The 14,337-nt window shown below is 40.0% G+C and overlaps 2 protein-coding genes across 5 annotated transcripts in view; one reads left to right on the forward strand and one right to left on the reverse strand.

Annotated features, from left to right (window-relative positions):
* LOC120764805 (uncharacterized) overlaps positions 1-14,337 on the forward strand; it is a 195,059-nt gene that overhangs the window by 39,138 nt on the left and 141,584 nt on the right. The window lies entirely within an intron of this gene.
* Positions 6,946-14,337, reverse strand: part of LOC120764804 (connector enhancer of kinase suppressor of ras 2-like) — a 362,406-nt gene continuing 355,014 nt past the window's right edge. For 2 of the 4 annotated variants that reach the window (XM_040088836.2, XM_040088833.2), the window contains 5 exons: positions 11,320-11,390; positions 10,459-10,562; positions 8,633-9,140; positions 8,123-8,322; positions 6,946-7,460 (listed from right to left, as the gene is read on the reverse strand). In XM_040088836.2, coding sequence (XP_039944770.1) covers positions 7,245-7,460; positions 8,123-8,322; positions 8,633-9,140; positions 10,459-10,562; positions 11,320-11,390 — 1,099 coding nt within the window. In that variant the 3' untranslated portion in view covers positions 6,946-7,244. Of the gene's footprint in view, positions 7,461-8,122; positions 8,323-8,632; positions 9,141-10,458; positions 10,563-11,319; positions 11,391-14,337 lie in introns of those variants that run through there. The other 2 variants (XM_040088834.2, XR_009208599.1) reach the window with 2 other exon arrangements.

A 14,337-nucleotide genomic window follows, 5' to 3' on the forward strand; every position in this document is an offset into this window, starting at 1 on the left:
TGCATTAAACTGTGAAGTAGGCTGTAGTAAAGTGCAAGCCATAGTATAAGGGTGTCATACATTTCCATACACGTAAGCATTATCTAAAAAATACTCTATACAAGGTTTATTAGCTATTTAGTAACCTAGATGGAAGTCACCTATGGCCCAGCAATTAATGGTCTTACAAGGATATTGTCTTTGTAATACAGTATGTGTTGAATGTAAAACATTTATTAATACTAGTGCATTTCTCATATCCTAACCCATTTTCTCATCAGATTTTTAAGCTGAAATCCTTGTTTCTCGGTAAAACAGAAGTCTTAACTGGTAACAGGTTCTTACTGGTATTTTGTCCAGCAAACACAGTTTGTTAAGACGTATTTGTTTTGTGGTTGCTAGTAAAAAAAATGAAATAGCTAATATGTATAATGTGACATCCTTAGTTAATCTGCAGCATTTGGACAGACACATTTACTGTTAGTAAAAAGATCTGTATTGATACCCTCACCAACGCCTGAGGATGAACAATATTCTAGAAATGTGAGAACAGAAGCTACAGGGCTTAGCTGGTCAAACAGCAGGTTGTTGATATATTTGATCATTTTTACAACATTGCTTTCTTTCAAATACTGCTCATACAGTGGCATTAATGCTTAAAGTCCCTAACTGTCACTTCTAACACATGTATATTCTTGATAAAAATAAAGATATATCTGTCTGGCCTGCATTAAGAGTGAATATGGTTCTTTTCTTGAAGGCAGTTTCTGTCTGAATTATTTAAATATTTTTATTAAGAGAAGGTCCCAATAGTATATCACCTGTCTTCAAACCTGATAAAAAGCTTAAATAATATTATTTATAAATCTCCTTCTGGATGTGCAAGACCCGTAAAAGATAAAAAATAAGTTTTAAAAAATGTTTCTTTATCTATTAGTTATATCCAGAGTGGAGAGTTCCCTGCCCACATGTTAGAGAGTGGAACTGATCAGAAACATCACAATTTACTTGTGTATAATGGGAGCAATGAAAAAAACTATAAACATCAACTAAGGAAATACAACTTACTAGTTTTGGTTTAAATAGTCATGAAATTTCCATACGTCAGCTGATACGGCTCAGGTGTGATTTTCAGATGAGATTTTCAGATCTGTGCCCACTTAACACCCATCAAGAGCCTCAGCCACACGGTGTGAATTCATCTGAGAGAGGAGATGGAGGACCTTTCCCCACAGCATCTTGCTGGGGAAACCTACCCTGAGCCTCAGCTTTAGTGAGGGAAACATTCTGGAAGAAAAAGAGCTTTTTAATACTGAATATAAATGAATAGCTAATATTGCTTCTCCTGTCTGTCCTAGTGGTAAATAAACATCATTTGGCAGCAGGGAAGGTGATGTGTTGTGGCCTAAGGCATGTGGTACATGGAAAATCTACCATGGAAAACCTGTGCCCTTCTGGCTGCCTGTCCTAGGGTAACTTTATGATGCTTGTATCCCCAATCATCTGTTCTGTTTGTGCTGTACATTGAGTCCTGTGCCTTTAAGACTAGTTCTAAGAGCAAGGAGAAGCGCGGAGTTTGTTTTGAGAAAACTACCTGACTCCTCCACATTCTGCTGCGGACAGCGTGTTCGGCGGAGGCTTAGAGAGACTGCAGGACAGAGATCTTTTTTTTGCTTTTAGTTAGTTTCAGCTAGCTAGGGCAGAGAAGTTCCCTGGACTGTTTTTTTTTCCTTTTTCTTGGAACTGTTTAAACCTGCTCTGAACTGAAAACCCAGGGGAGCACTGGGGGCTGCACCTGCGGCCCACCGGGGCCTGGACCTCGGCATTTTCCAGCAGCGCCGGAGGGACTGGGACTGAGGAGACACTGAGAGAGAGCCGAGCTCCACCCACGGCAAGGACTTTCTCAATTTGCCATCTCACTTCAGAAGGAGAGGTTTTATTGTTTCATACTATTCATTCTTTATACTTGTATGCACTTCATTTGTTTAGTAAAATAGTTTTTTCCACTTTTCTCCAAAGAGGGTTTTAGTTTTTTTTTCCAGACTAGTTAGAGGGAGGGGCCACGTGAGTTTACTTCCTTAGAGGGATCCTATACAGGGGTTTTCTCCCAAATTTGTCCCAAACCAGGACACTGCCCTAAAGCACCATTTCCCTACTGTGAAAACTGAGGAGAGAATAAAATCCTTTATGAGACCAAACCAACACTTATTTCTCTAACATTAAATGTAGGGAACCCAGGTATGCCATGAATGGGGTTCAAGCTGAGGCCCAGCAATACAGACAGGCTTGTCCTCTCTTCCTTAAGTTATCTCCCTAGGACTGGATCTGGAGACAGTCAGAATCCATGTAGAGACACAAGACTTGCTTGTACTGACAAATTGAGTGTTTAAACTATAATTAAGTTGCCTGGTGGTATCCTCTAATTCAGGGGCAGCTGACAGGCATTGCAGAGGGGCCTGGTTTTGTTGTGCTGCATTGTGCCTTAGCCAAGGACTGTTTTACACAAACCGTCTTTGAATGACTTTGTTCCCCACTGCATGAAGGGTTTGTACAAACTGTTGGTGAATTATCACAAAATAGCTCTGCTGGCAGAGCTGTCCCTCCTCAAGGATCAACAGCCCCCAGCTATATCACCTTGGTCATAAATACTGCTATTTTTGGCAGAAAGAATGCTTTTATCACTTTGGAAGACAGTAAGACCCCATGAGCAAAGAATATGTCAAATAAGCTATGTGATAATCTTGGCCTGATTTGCATTACTTGAGACAAAGAAGAGAATGTTCTTTGTTCTCCTCAGATTTGTGTTAAACAATTTCTATCAGATTCTTAAATTTTCTCCCAGAGGTCCTATTAACATCTAAAGTGAAATCTCCTAAAGGTCAGCAGCAGAATTGTACAATTTTTGAGGAGGCTGAGCCCTTCCCAGAGCCACTGTAAAGTAACTCCTTCAAAGGTACCTGTACTGTCCTTCACTAGACCTTGGAGAATGAGTGTTCTGTAACTGCTGAGAGGAGTGAGAGTAGGCTTAACTGGCCATGTACAATCCTCTGCAACACTCATTTCTTTTTCCTTGGAAAAAGCCAGTGGAGCACCACATTTCCAGCTGAAAAGGCAGCTGCCAGAGCTGAATATACTGAAAACAACCCCCTCATACTCCTTTGATTTTTGTTTGTGTCAATTAGAGCAAGCTCAGGGTAGTTTTCACTTAAAATAATGAAACCAAGAAAAATGTCTTGGTTCTCTCGGGAAGTGATGCCAAGAGAGCTATTAAGACACTTTCAAAGATATGACATGTCACTGAAAACAGACCAGTATTAAAAAAGGAGGGGAATCAGTACCTCGGGGGGAGCATTAAATCAGTTGTAATGAAAAATAGCCAGTAACAAAAAGATTCAGCTTGTGGAGTGTCAGAGAAAGTCTATGGGCTGAGACATTTTACCTGCAGGAATTCTGAATGAAGACACTAACTTTAATAAGATCCAGTTAAATAAAGCACATCCAAACAACATTTCCATGTTGTTGTATATGTTAAAAACCAAGTTTTACCTGAGAATTCAGGCAGGAAAACTGGTAAAATAATAAATCTATTGTACAGGTTATGCTTATTTCCCTTGATGAACTCAACAGCCAAGCCTTGTTCTTTTATTAATTAAAAATATGGCATCAAAACAACCACAACAATTCCAGCTGTTTTGTAGTGTGTTTAAGTACATGTTGGTCCAGAAGAATTAGACATATTTTAATACATAACCAGGATTTAGTGCATTAATTTTTTACTAGAGTATCTGTATTGCACTTTGCATTCCAGTGAGTTCAAAGGTGAGTAAAATCCAAATAATTGTGCTGAGGTGACTACATTCCTCTCTGCAGTCCATTTAGATTGGCACCTACATCCAGAAGGAAGAAACCTGTGGCAGGGAGGGAAGAGCTTGAGTACATGTGCCAGGAGAATGATAAGTTCCTGTGAAATGGCTTCCAAATGCCAGCTGACATTTGTGAAAGAATAAAGTCTTTGTATTGCTTAATTTAGCAATTAGATTTTGCTTGCTCTAAGGCACAAGCAATGCCAGACAAATGGTTCAAACTTTTCTCCCAGTTAATCTTAAGCCCATTAAAGGGAATTTCTCCAGTATATCTCATCTCATCTCATCTCATCTCATCTCATCTCATCTCAGTCTCATGCATCTCCTGGACAATTTATTTGGCCTATTCAGTGCAAATCACTTTTGCTGAGAGCTGCTTTGCAAGAGCAGAATGCAGACTCACAATTCCAAGAATTTCAGAAACAATGATCTCTTGGCACTGAAAGATTTTTAAAGATAAGCTGAAAGCATGAACTCTCTACTATTTATCTCATCTATTCATATTACAGAAATTGTATTTAAACTTAAAACAAAGATAATCTGTTTTCCCTACTACTTGGGTTATTTTTGAGAAATCTATCTTCCCAATTATTTTCTCACTTTCACATGTATCTGTAAGTAGTATTCTCTGTTTACTTTTGACTTCACTGAATATGCTCAGTTATGTGTGATGATGCAACAGCATATGAAATCCTTTTGGAAAGCTGTTTGGAAATAATAAAGACCTTTGCATTATGAAAGCACAAACCATCTTTTGGGTTTGAAACAATATTACATGTTAAACATATTTAAATTTCTTTAGGAATTTAGATAGTTCAATCTAAGTAACTATTTCTGTGACCATCCATCACTGCTTGCATGTATAATATGAATTAATTTCTAAATGGATTCTATAATTTACGCTGTTGCTCGCTGGAAATGAAGGAGTGAAATTAAGACTGGAAAGAAGGGAGGAGGCAAAGGAAAGGTGTTTTTAATTTTGCCTTTGTTTCTCACTATGCAATTGTATTTTAAATTGTTAATAAATGAATTTTCCCCAAGTCAGGTTTGTTTTGCCTACAATAACCATTAGCAGGTTATCTCCCAGTCCTTGTCTCAACCCAGGAGCTTTCCCATGACATTTTTTCCCCCATCCAGCCAAGGTGAGCCCCCCTCAGCTGTTCTGTAGAGACAGAACTAAACACCCAGGAACACCTTCACCTGGTCTGGCTTTGGGAATAATGAAATCTCTTCCTGGATATTAGGACCTCACTGAGATGACATTTTTTCCTCTGTTATACTGAAATGCATTAATTTTACAGTCCGTGATGGATGAAAGACAATTAGGTTTATCTTGTGAAAAAATTATCAGTGAATTTGTTTCAGTGAAATCTGTTTCAGTGAATTGATATCAGCTGTATTCACATCCCCTTCATTCTGCCTTTTAGAACTATTCTAGCAAGCAGAGTCAAAGCAAACTGTGAATTGCTTTGAAATCTATGTTCAGTAGTGTTGGGGTTTAAGTCTCCTGTAGAATTTTTTCCCCCCTCCCAAGTTGCTAGGAGACTAAGTGCTGAGTGCTTAACGTGGACAAAAGAACTGATAACTTAGTTTTGGGGGAGGGAAAAAAAGCTCCCGGAGAGAGCGGAGGGTGGGGGGATCTCGCGGCTTTTCTTTTCTTCTTTCCGGGGGGGAGCACCGATCGGGCCACGGCTGGCTGCTGGAGTCCACAGTTAACAAAGGAGTCTGGTCCTGGGAATTCTACCATCTGTTGGAGTATCCAGGAATTCGGAGTTTCTTCGCTGTCCTGCTGGATTTTGGGTGAGACCGGGTCCCGCCGCTGCGGCTTCTCCGGCACTGCCACCTCTGCCTGCCGAGGACACCCCCCTGCCTGCGGAGGACAGTCCACCGCGCCCGGCTTCCAGCCATCAGCGCCGGAGCTTCCACCGTTTGCCCTCGGGGTTCTTGGTTCTGTTCTACTATTGTTATAATTGCTGTTGTTTTTTTGTCTGTCCTGTTATATTTACTAGTAAAGGACTGTTATTCCTTTTCCCCATAGCTCTGACTGAAAAGTTTTATTTTTAATCTTCCAAATTATAATAACACGGAGGGAAGGATTCAAATTCCTCATTTCCTAGAGAGGCCTGCCTCTCCTTAGCAGACACCTGTCTTTTTTCAAAACCAAGACAAGTAGCATTCAGAGCAATCTTTTTTCCCCCCAAGAATACAAATATTTTCCCCCAAATCTGATTCTTACAAACAGTTCTCGCTCAGGCAGGCAAGGAAGTGAAATACACTGCGTGACTTGTCTTCCCAAACCAATCAATACCGATTGGTTTTCGAATGATGTTTGGAATAACTTCACTCACTTGCAAATGTACTGCTAGTAGTTAAAAATTATTGCCAGACATTACATAATTTTGAATAATTAACTCAGCTATAGATGTCAGTCTATAACAGAATGTAATTGATTAGTTCAGGAGGTTTTTTTAGCTTCATTCTCATGCTTTTTTTGAATTTTGTGACTCACGGTCATGTGTCACAAATTCACAGTGAAGAAACGATGAAAACCTGCAGTATGTACCTTACTCAGTGCAGATGTTTTGGTTTTTTTCTTTCACCATGAAATACTTCAAATTCTATTAAAACCAGTTTAATTTGCAGCATTAGTGAGCAACCAACATTGTCCTACTCATATCTTACCTCTGTGCCAAATCTGCTTGCTCATGTTCCTTCATTTAAAGGCAGGCACAGCATGTTACAAACACAGAATTTAAATGGCATGTACAGAGTGCCCATAGGGCCAGACTGGGATCTATTTCTTAGATGTACAGTGTACATTTTAAGGCACACTATAGGGATTGAGTTTACATTTTAATAACTCTGTCCTTTTATTTGCAAAGATGGTAACTACCTGGAAATGTTGCAAAAATAAATGTTCATCTCTAAGAGTGGTCAATGTATTCATGTCTTCATTTTTTATATCTGTTCTCCAGAAAAAATGTGTGAAAATGTGAACTTTAGGGCATTTTAAAAGGAAATGTCAACTACCACATTACATTTTATATACATAGATATGTATTTATGTATATATATCTAAATATATAAAATGATTGTAGGAGCTCATACTATAAACTGAGTTTTAGTACCGTACTTTAAATATACTGGTATTGATTTTCAGTTACACTTCTGTACCACTTCTTTCTAATGCAGAGCTTGATACGGATGTTGGTTGATAATAACAAACAAAAAAATTCATAAAGAATATTATTGTCTTATCATGCAATGTAGTAGGCATCCTGTGGCACTATTCTCTTACCCAAGTATTTACAGTACTGCTGAGTACCTTAGCAATAAATTCATCAGTGTTTGTCTGACTGCATCCCTCAGGGCACCCAGCAGTGATCCAGGCTGAGGCTCCTGTCACACGTGGGTCTCGATGAAGGAGTGTGTGTGTGTCAGCATTGGGGCTGAGCTTGCCAATTCAGAAGCTCCGTTTTGAGACTTCCCAGCAGCACTGTACTCACAAATGTCCATGAAAAATTCATAGTTCTTTAATTTCCAATCTTTGAACTTCTTGGATGTTAAGCTGGGGTCATCCAGAAGGCTGTTGATAACTTTGAGGTCCCCTTCCTTTGCCTGGCAAATTCCAGAAAGACAGAGGACAGGTCAAAATGAAATTTTGTATTTCAGCACTTTATTTCTTCCTTACCTTTATGCCAAGGGCCAGGAAAGCTACTATGGAAACGTTAATATTTACCTAAATTCAGGAACTTTTACAGCATAAACTGTTTGACAGCTCAGTCTGTGGCATGTGCTACAACTTGCCTACACAGACTGCCAAATAATCTCTTTTTTTCCTTAAGCTGGAACATGTTTGCTTTCAAGAATTTTAGTTTCTCTGAAACTTAATTTTAAAGCTACAAAAAAACATTAACAATAGAAATGCAAAGAGATTAAGGACATATAGTGACATTAAGGACAAGGGGGGATGGTTTCACAATGCCAGAGGACAGGGTTAGCTGGGATATTGTGAAGGAATTCCTGGCTGTTAGGGTGGTGAGGCCCTGGCACAGTGTGCCCAGAGCAGCTGTGGCTGCCCCTGGATCCCTGGCAGTGTCCAAGGCCAGGTTGGACAGGGCTTGGAATAACCTGGGAGAGCAAAAGGTGTCCCTACCCATGGCAGGGGGTGGGACTGGATGGACTTTAAGGACCCTTCAACCCATCAGCATTCTGTGATGCACAACTAGACTTTTCCTAGTTTATATTCCTTACACACAAAATTGGTGATAAAGCCTTACTTTTAAAGTGCTCCTGAGGACTCGGATGTGGTGTAGCTTTTCGTTGATCACTGGGTCGTTACATCGCTTCACAAAAGAGTTGTGGAACTCCTGCTTGGTGGAGGGACGCTGTTCTCCGAAAGCTGACAGACTGGCTTCTTCCAGAGTTCTGTAGAGCTCTTGCAGACCATCTGTGATTTCTTCAATTTCTTTTATATTTTCTGAAAGGAAAGAATGAAACCTAACAACAAACCTGATCATTCAGATGAGGTCTCTAAAATCAGCAATACTGCAACTTCAATACTATCTTAACCTATTGCTCAGTTCTGCAATGTCAGTTTTGATGAGACGAGAAGATTTGCATCATCCCAAAGCTCAACTTTTAGTGTTATGTCCTGGCATTTCAAGTACAAACTCCTGTGTTTGCCAATATCCAGCAGTTCAACCACCAAACCCTTGCTGAGAATAGTGGCAATACTCCTCTGGATTTTGATGGCAGTAAAGTGGATCAGAACATCTCCCAGAGCTTACCTTCTGCACAGAAACTATTGTGCCTTCTAATAGGAACCTTCTCTTTCAGATCGTCATCGGTCCCTTCTATGGACTTTACGTGTCCCTTCACACGGACATCTCTGTTTCGGGGAAGGCTTTGGCTGCACTGTTTCTGGGGCCGCCCATGGGAGCTGTGTCCCCTTGGACATTCTACCAGAGGAAAAGGCCCATCCTGCTCAAAATTGTGGCGCCTCTGGACGGGCAGCGTGGCTTGTCTCTGTTTGTCTGGTGACATTCCGGGCCGGCTGCTCACATACTCTGCCTCCAGAGGGACAGTCTGGAGGAAATGGAGCCCTGAACTGGTTAAGGGAGTCTCTATCAGGTCCTGCCATGAGCGCCGTTCTCGGTAGGGAGGTCTGCACCCCAAGGAGTGTGTGCTGCCTGATGCATCCTGCTGGGAGTCCTCAGCAGAAGAGTGGGAATATGTTGATTCACTGGAAAAGTGTTGATCTTGCTTGGCTTCAGGGAATGGACTTGAAGAATTCACCTGGAAAGATACAAAAACATCTGCCCATGAGACAATGTTTTGAACAGACCCAAGAAAATGACTGTAGTGTAAAACACTATGATATCTAGTAATCAGATGGACTGATGGGTTTTGATTTGTTGTAACATGAACCACTGTAAACAGAAGAGAATTAGCAGTGGTAACTTTTATACAAGTGCTCTTTTAACCACTCCCTATTCTTGTTTTGCACATTCTCTGCCCACAAGCAACTCCTGATGGAAAGAAAAGTGTAACACTGGTGCAGGTTTTCCGAAGACCCTTCCAGCTTACTCTTGGTCCAGCTGAGGACAGTGGAAGTCTCCAAAAGAAACCGTAATTGGATTTCCTGTCTTTTTTTTTTAGGGGCCAAACAGAAAAAAAAAAACCAAAACAACAAAAACCCAAACCAAAAAAAGCTTCAGCACCCAGGAAGAATTTTGGCTGGGGGACTGTTGAACTTGTGAAACGATTTGAGTGAATTCTGCTGGGTCTGTGTATAAATTTAATTCAAAACAAAGAGAAAGGCAAAAATGTGGAAAAACAGAAAGGGAGGGGCTTAACCTGTATCCCAGTTGATAAAACAGCATCACATGGTTGAAAAGCAGTCTGAACTTCACCCATGTGATGCTGTTGTCTCAGTCACTCTTTGGTTCTGGCTGTGTGAGGATCATGTCATTTACACTGAAGAAAAATCTGAAAGAAAAATAGAGAACAGTCCTATCTGTGCTTAGAATCATAGAATAATTATCATAATTGCCTGTGTTTTGTCTAATAGAAATGTTCTGTTTGCAATACTGTCATTACCATGGTATTGTACACAATCTTATAAAAAAAACCCCTTTCCTGGAAAGATTTGCTCTTCAAAAAATAACTAAAGCATGATTACTGTGTGAATGTGAGCTGATCTTAATCTCTAGCATCCAGTGTCCAATATTCATAATTGAAAATCAGTCTCAATTAATACAAACTATCCCTTCCACCACAATCTTTTCATATTCTGCAGTGAAGGTAAAATTTGAATATTCTGTTCCTGTTATGATGTGTAGTTTCACCAGTCCTACAAAAAAAGGTCATATTTCCAGTCTGGTGACAGATCTGTGTCAGGAGACATTACCTCTCCTTCCTTTCTAACCGATTTGCTATGGAAAAATCCAGGTCTTGGCTCATGAGGAACAGTAGTAATTTCATTTTTACAATCACATCTGGCTTTGTTCTGCCACCATTATGGTGCTTAAATATCCCAGGACAAGGGAAGTGCAAGTCAAGGCACACAGATGTTTTTGGTGACCTAGGGTCACATGCAGTGTCAGTGACTCACAGAGGGTGTGCGGTGGTAGGTGTCACACAGCGTAGAGGAGCCCTCCTGCTTCAGGGTCAGGGAGCTGTCAATGTCGTCCTGATCACTTTCACTCCAGTAATCTGCTGACAAAGCATTCCAGGTTTCACTCAGGTGCTTTTCCATACGCAAGCAGATCCCACATTTTAACTATATCCTTCCATGGCAAGGTAAATGTTCCCCAGTCACCTGCAGGGCTCAGCAGCCACTCAGGAATGGGCTGGTGGAAAGGTCTGGCACCTCAAACACACAGGGAGTGCAGGAACCTCCGAATGCTTTAGGGAAGTGTTACAGAAGGCAGCTTGGGCACCTGACTCCCACTGCACATAAAAACCAACTTCTGCTCACAGACTTTCAAACACAAACCTCATTCCAGATGCTGAAGTAGAGACAAGCCTGAACACTTAAATTAAGTGGGCATAACAGGTTCCAGTGTGGGTGCTGGGGAAAGGGCAAGGCTGGCACCTGAGCTCAGGAGGTGCAAACAAATATTGCTGAAGCACACATTGCCCTGAGTCTGCAATGTCTGCAGTGGTTTTAGGGGGATGAACATCCCTTAGGGCTGGAATCTGGGAGATCACACCTCACCCTGAACCCTGCATTCTCTTTATCACTCATTTAAAATATTTCTTAAAATTACTGTTCAGGATTCTATTTTCTTTGGTGGTGGCACCAATAAATGGAGTCCTTCAAGGAAATGTATTCTTATCAAAATTGATATTTGAAAAGATATGGCCATATGTAGATAAAGAAGTCAGTTATGACCTCTCCAGCTTTATTGAAATACTGAACAGATTTGTAGTGTCTTCTCTCTTCTCCTAATTATAATCACTGAAGCATTACCTTCATCTGGGTGAATATCCTTGTCATCAGGTGTGTAACCAATTGCTGCAAGACCCAAACGATTCATCCATCTAACGGAACGATAAAAAATGAGGAAGAGAGGTATTTAAAAGGAACATCTTGTGTAAATCTGAAGGCATCCACATTCTTAACATCTAGAAAAGTCAGTCACAACACCTAATACAAAAAGGCTGTTAAACTCATGATTCAGATGTGTTGGGCGGTTGATAAATGGGAGTGAAGGATTTATCCCATTTATTCTGATTGCTGCTTCTATTTATTCCAAGAACTTGCCTGAATTGCCAAAATACTAGAAAATAAAATAGAATTATCATAATTATTGTCTGAAAACCTGTGTTGGGAAATAAGTTATATTAAACTTGTATCCTCAGAAAGCTAAAACAGCCTGTGGCAGTTTGGTTTTTTGCTAGTCTGGATTCACAATGCTGATGATAGAAACATTTAGTGCTGTTGAGTTGTGATATCAACTTTATTTTCCCTAAATTTGTTTAATACAGGCTTTTGGGTTTCTAAAACAAGACTTGGTAAATTGTAAGTACTTCAATATTTGCATTTGGCATTGGATGTGCTGGGTTCTTTCTTTGTCCCCAAATTATTTAGTTTGATAGAAAATAAGATTCTTTACTTCATTAGGAAAATATTATAGTTTATATTGGGGAAAATACCTTTTGAGTTTTCTTTATGTAAAATTACTGGATATTTATACAATATATAATTGAAAACCTAGGGAAAAAAAAGAATGCACAGAGGGAAAAGTCACTTCTTAATGTTCAGCAAATGGAAAATCAAGAATTATCTTATTTTCATCAACAAGGAGATATAACCAAAGAAAAAAGCCCTAATAGTGACATCTATAATGCCTGGGATGTTTTTAACCATTCCCTTCCTCGGTGACTAAATTCTTAATTATATCATTAATTTCCCAGAATGTTGATATGAGAGTTTATCTAGAAGCAGCTCTTTTTTCCCTTTTGAACATTTGCAACATCAAATTTGCTAATAATTATCTTCTTTGTTAATGAATATTATAATGGCAAAAACATCTTTCACAGGCCTCAAGTCAGACATTAGTGAACAGTACATACACTATCAAAAGGACGAGTTGTTTTGCAAATTAAAACAAGAAAACTGTTCAGTGTCATTCTTTCCCACTTGTTCTAGAGGAGATAAAAAGCTTTTAAGGATGTATGTGACTGTTATTGTCCAGGAGAGTGGTGTGTGGGAGATGGGAGGCACAGCAAGGAGGCAGAAAATGAAGGAAGAGTGAACTTTCCACTAAAAATAGCGCACAGTACAGCACGTATTGATCTGGTATCAGCAGCTCCACAGAGGCTCCAAGCAATGATCTTAATCTGTAATATTGGATTCAGCACTGACTCACTGCATGGCCTGCAGCAGAACTTTCCATGGATCTTATGACTTTCCTAAGTAGCCAAAGGGGACAACAACGTTCACTTCTTACAGGGAATTGTGAGAGGGTTTAATTTACTTGCAAAACTATGAAAATAAAGAACTGTGCAATCATATTGCTTTGCCTCTCAGTATTAAGCCAGAAGTGAGAAATTTGGAGATGAAAATGGAAATGATGATTAGTTTTTGTTGTAATATTGTGTTTCATCGGATTTGTAATCACGTGGTTTGTCCTTGCTCAGCTGTAACCCAACCCTGTTCCCCTCCCACTTCTCCCTGATTGGGTAGTGTCTTGTCCCTGCCTCTGGGCCCTGCCCCCTGGGGAAAAAGCCCCAGCATGGGAGGGGCCTCACTCTCTCTGGCACCGGTGAGCTATCGGGAAGGGCTACAGCCAAGCAGGGCAGGACCCAAGAATAAAAGCTGTTATATCCCACCCAGTGAAAGAGAGCAGACTCTTTCCTTTTGCCATCGGCGGTCGTCTAGTCTCATAAAGAAATACCACAAGTTTTCCCAAATACCAACTGCAGGGTTAGGACTGCTCACAGCCGTTGTTTGCATCAGCATGTCAATAACTCATCTTTATCATGAGGGAAGTACATTTAAAATGGATTAACAGATTTACAGAAGAGCTTTTGCACAGTGCTCACCAGCATAATTTCCCTCTGCAAACGGTACCTTGATCGCCTGGCATTTGCTTCCCTTGCAAGGCAGATCCTTTATTGCAGGAATGGCAATGACATCATTCCCTGCTCATTATTAAGCATTTGTATTCACCGGTTTTTCATCAGTTGTTCCCAAATTTCAAAACTCATTAGCACTGGAGCAAAATAGTTTTAGTCATACTTTGCCATATGCCTTTGGCAATTAAGCAGGATGGCTCAGTGCCTTCAACTGAGGTTCTGCTTAAGCACCAATGATAAATTAGGACCAATTACTATTTTCCAAGTTAAAACAGACTCAGCCATTTGTGTGGTCAGTGTGTGGAAATTTATATTGTCTTAAATTTCTTGCAAAATTTCTTTTGTTGCTCATTGTTAATTTGAGGGTGTCGGATCTTGGAAGCAAATACAGACCCCAGTTAAAGTGTTAGGATTGACCTTCCAGAGACAGGGATGTTCTGAGGATACCCAGAGTATCAGCTTTAGGCATATGTCCTCAATGGCCAAATCTGGAATTAGCTGAAGTTAATCTTCCTTCTCTAAGGCTGCTCAGGCTTTTCTCTTCCAAAGGCCAAGATCATCCCTAGCTATAGTTACAAGGACTTTCTTAGCTCATTTACCACAATTCAGTCAGCTCTTTGTCAAGCCAACATAAAGGGTTATCTAATGACATTCAGTGGCTTATCATGATAAAAACTCTTCTGATAAAAGAACTAGAATCTCCATTTTAGGTTTTGTGTTTTTTAAAAAAGCATGAGTGAATGTTTTTGAGGTTAATCAGGAGATATACAAGTGGTGAGATTACAGCTCATTTTCTTACAGTAAATATTTTATTTTTCCCAAAGAAATGCAAACTCCATTTGAAAGGAACCCTGCATAAGCTTGATGAATTTCCTTCATGAGCAAACCATTTTTATTTTTCAGAAAA

This window comes from Hirundo rustica, chromosome W, assembly GCF_015227805.2.
Source record: "Hirundo rustica isolate bHirRus1 chromosome W, bHirRus1.pri.v3, whole genome shotgun sequence".
NCBI lineage: Eukaryota > Metazoa > Chordata > Aves > Passeriformes > Hirundinidae > Hirundo > Hirundo rustica.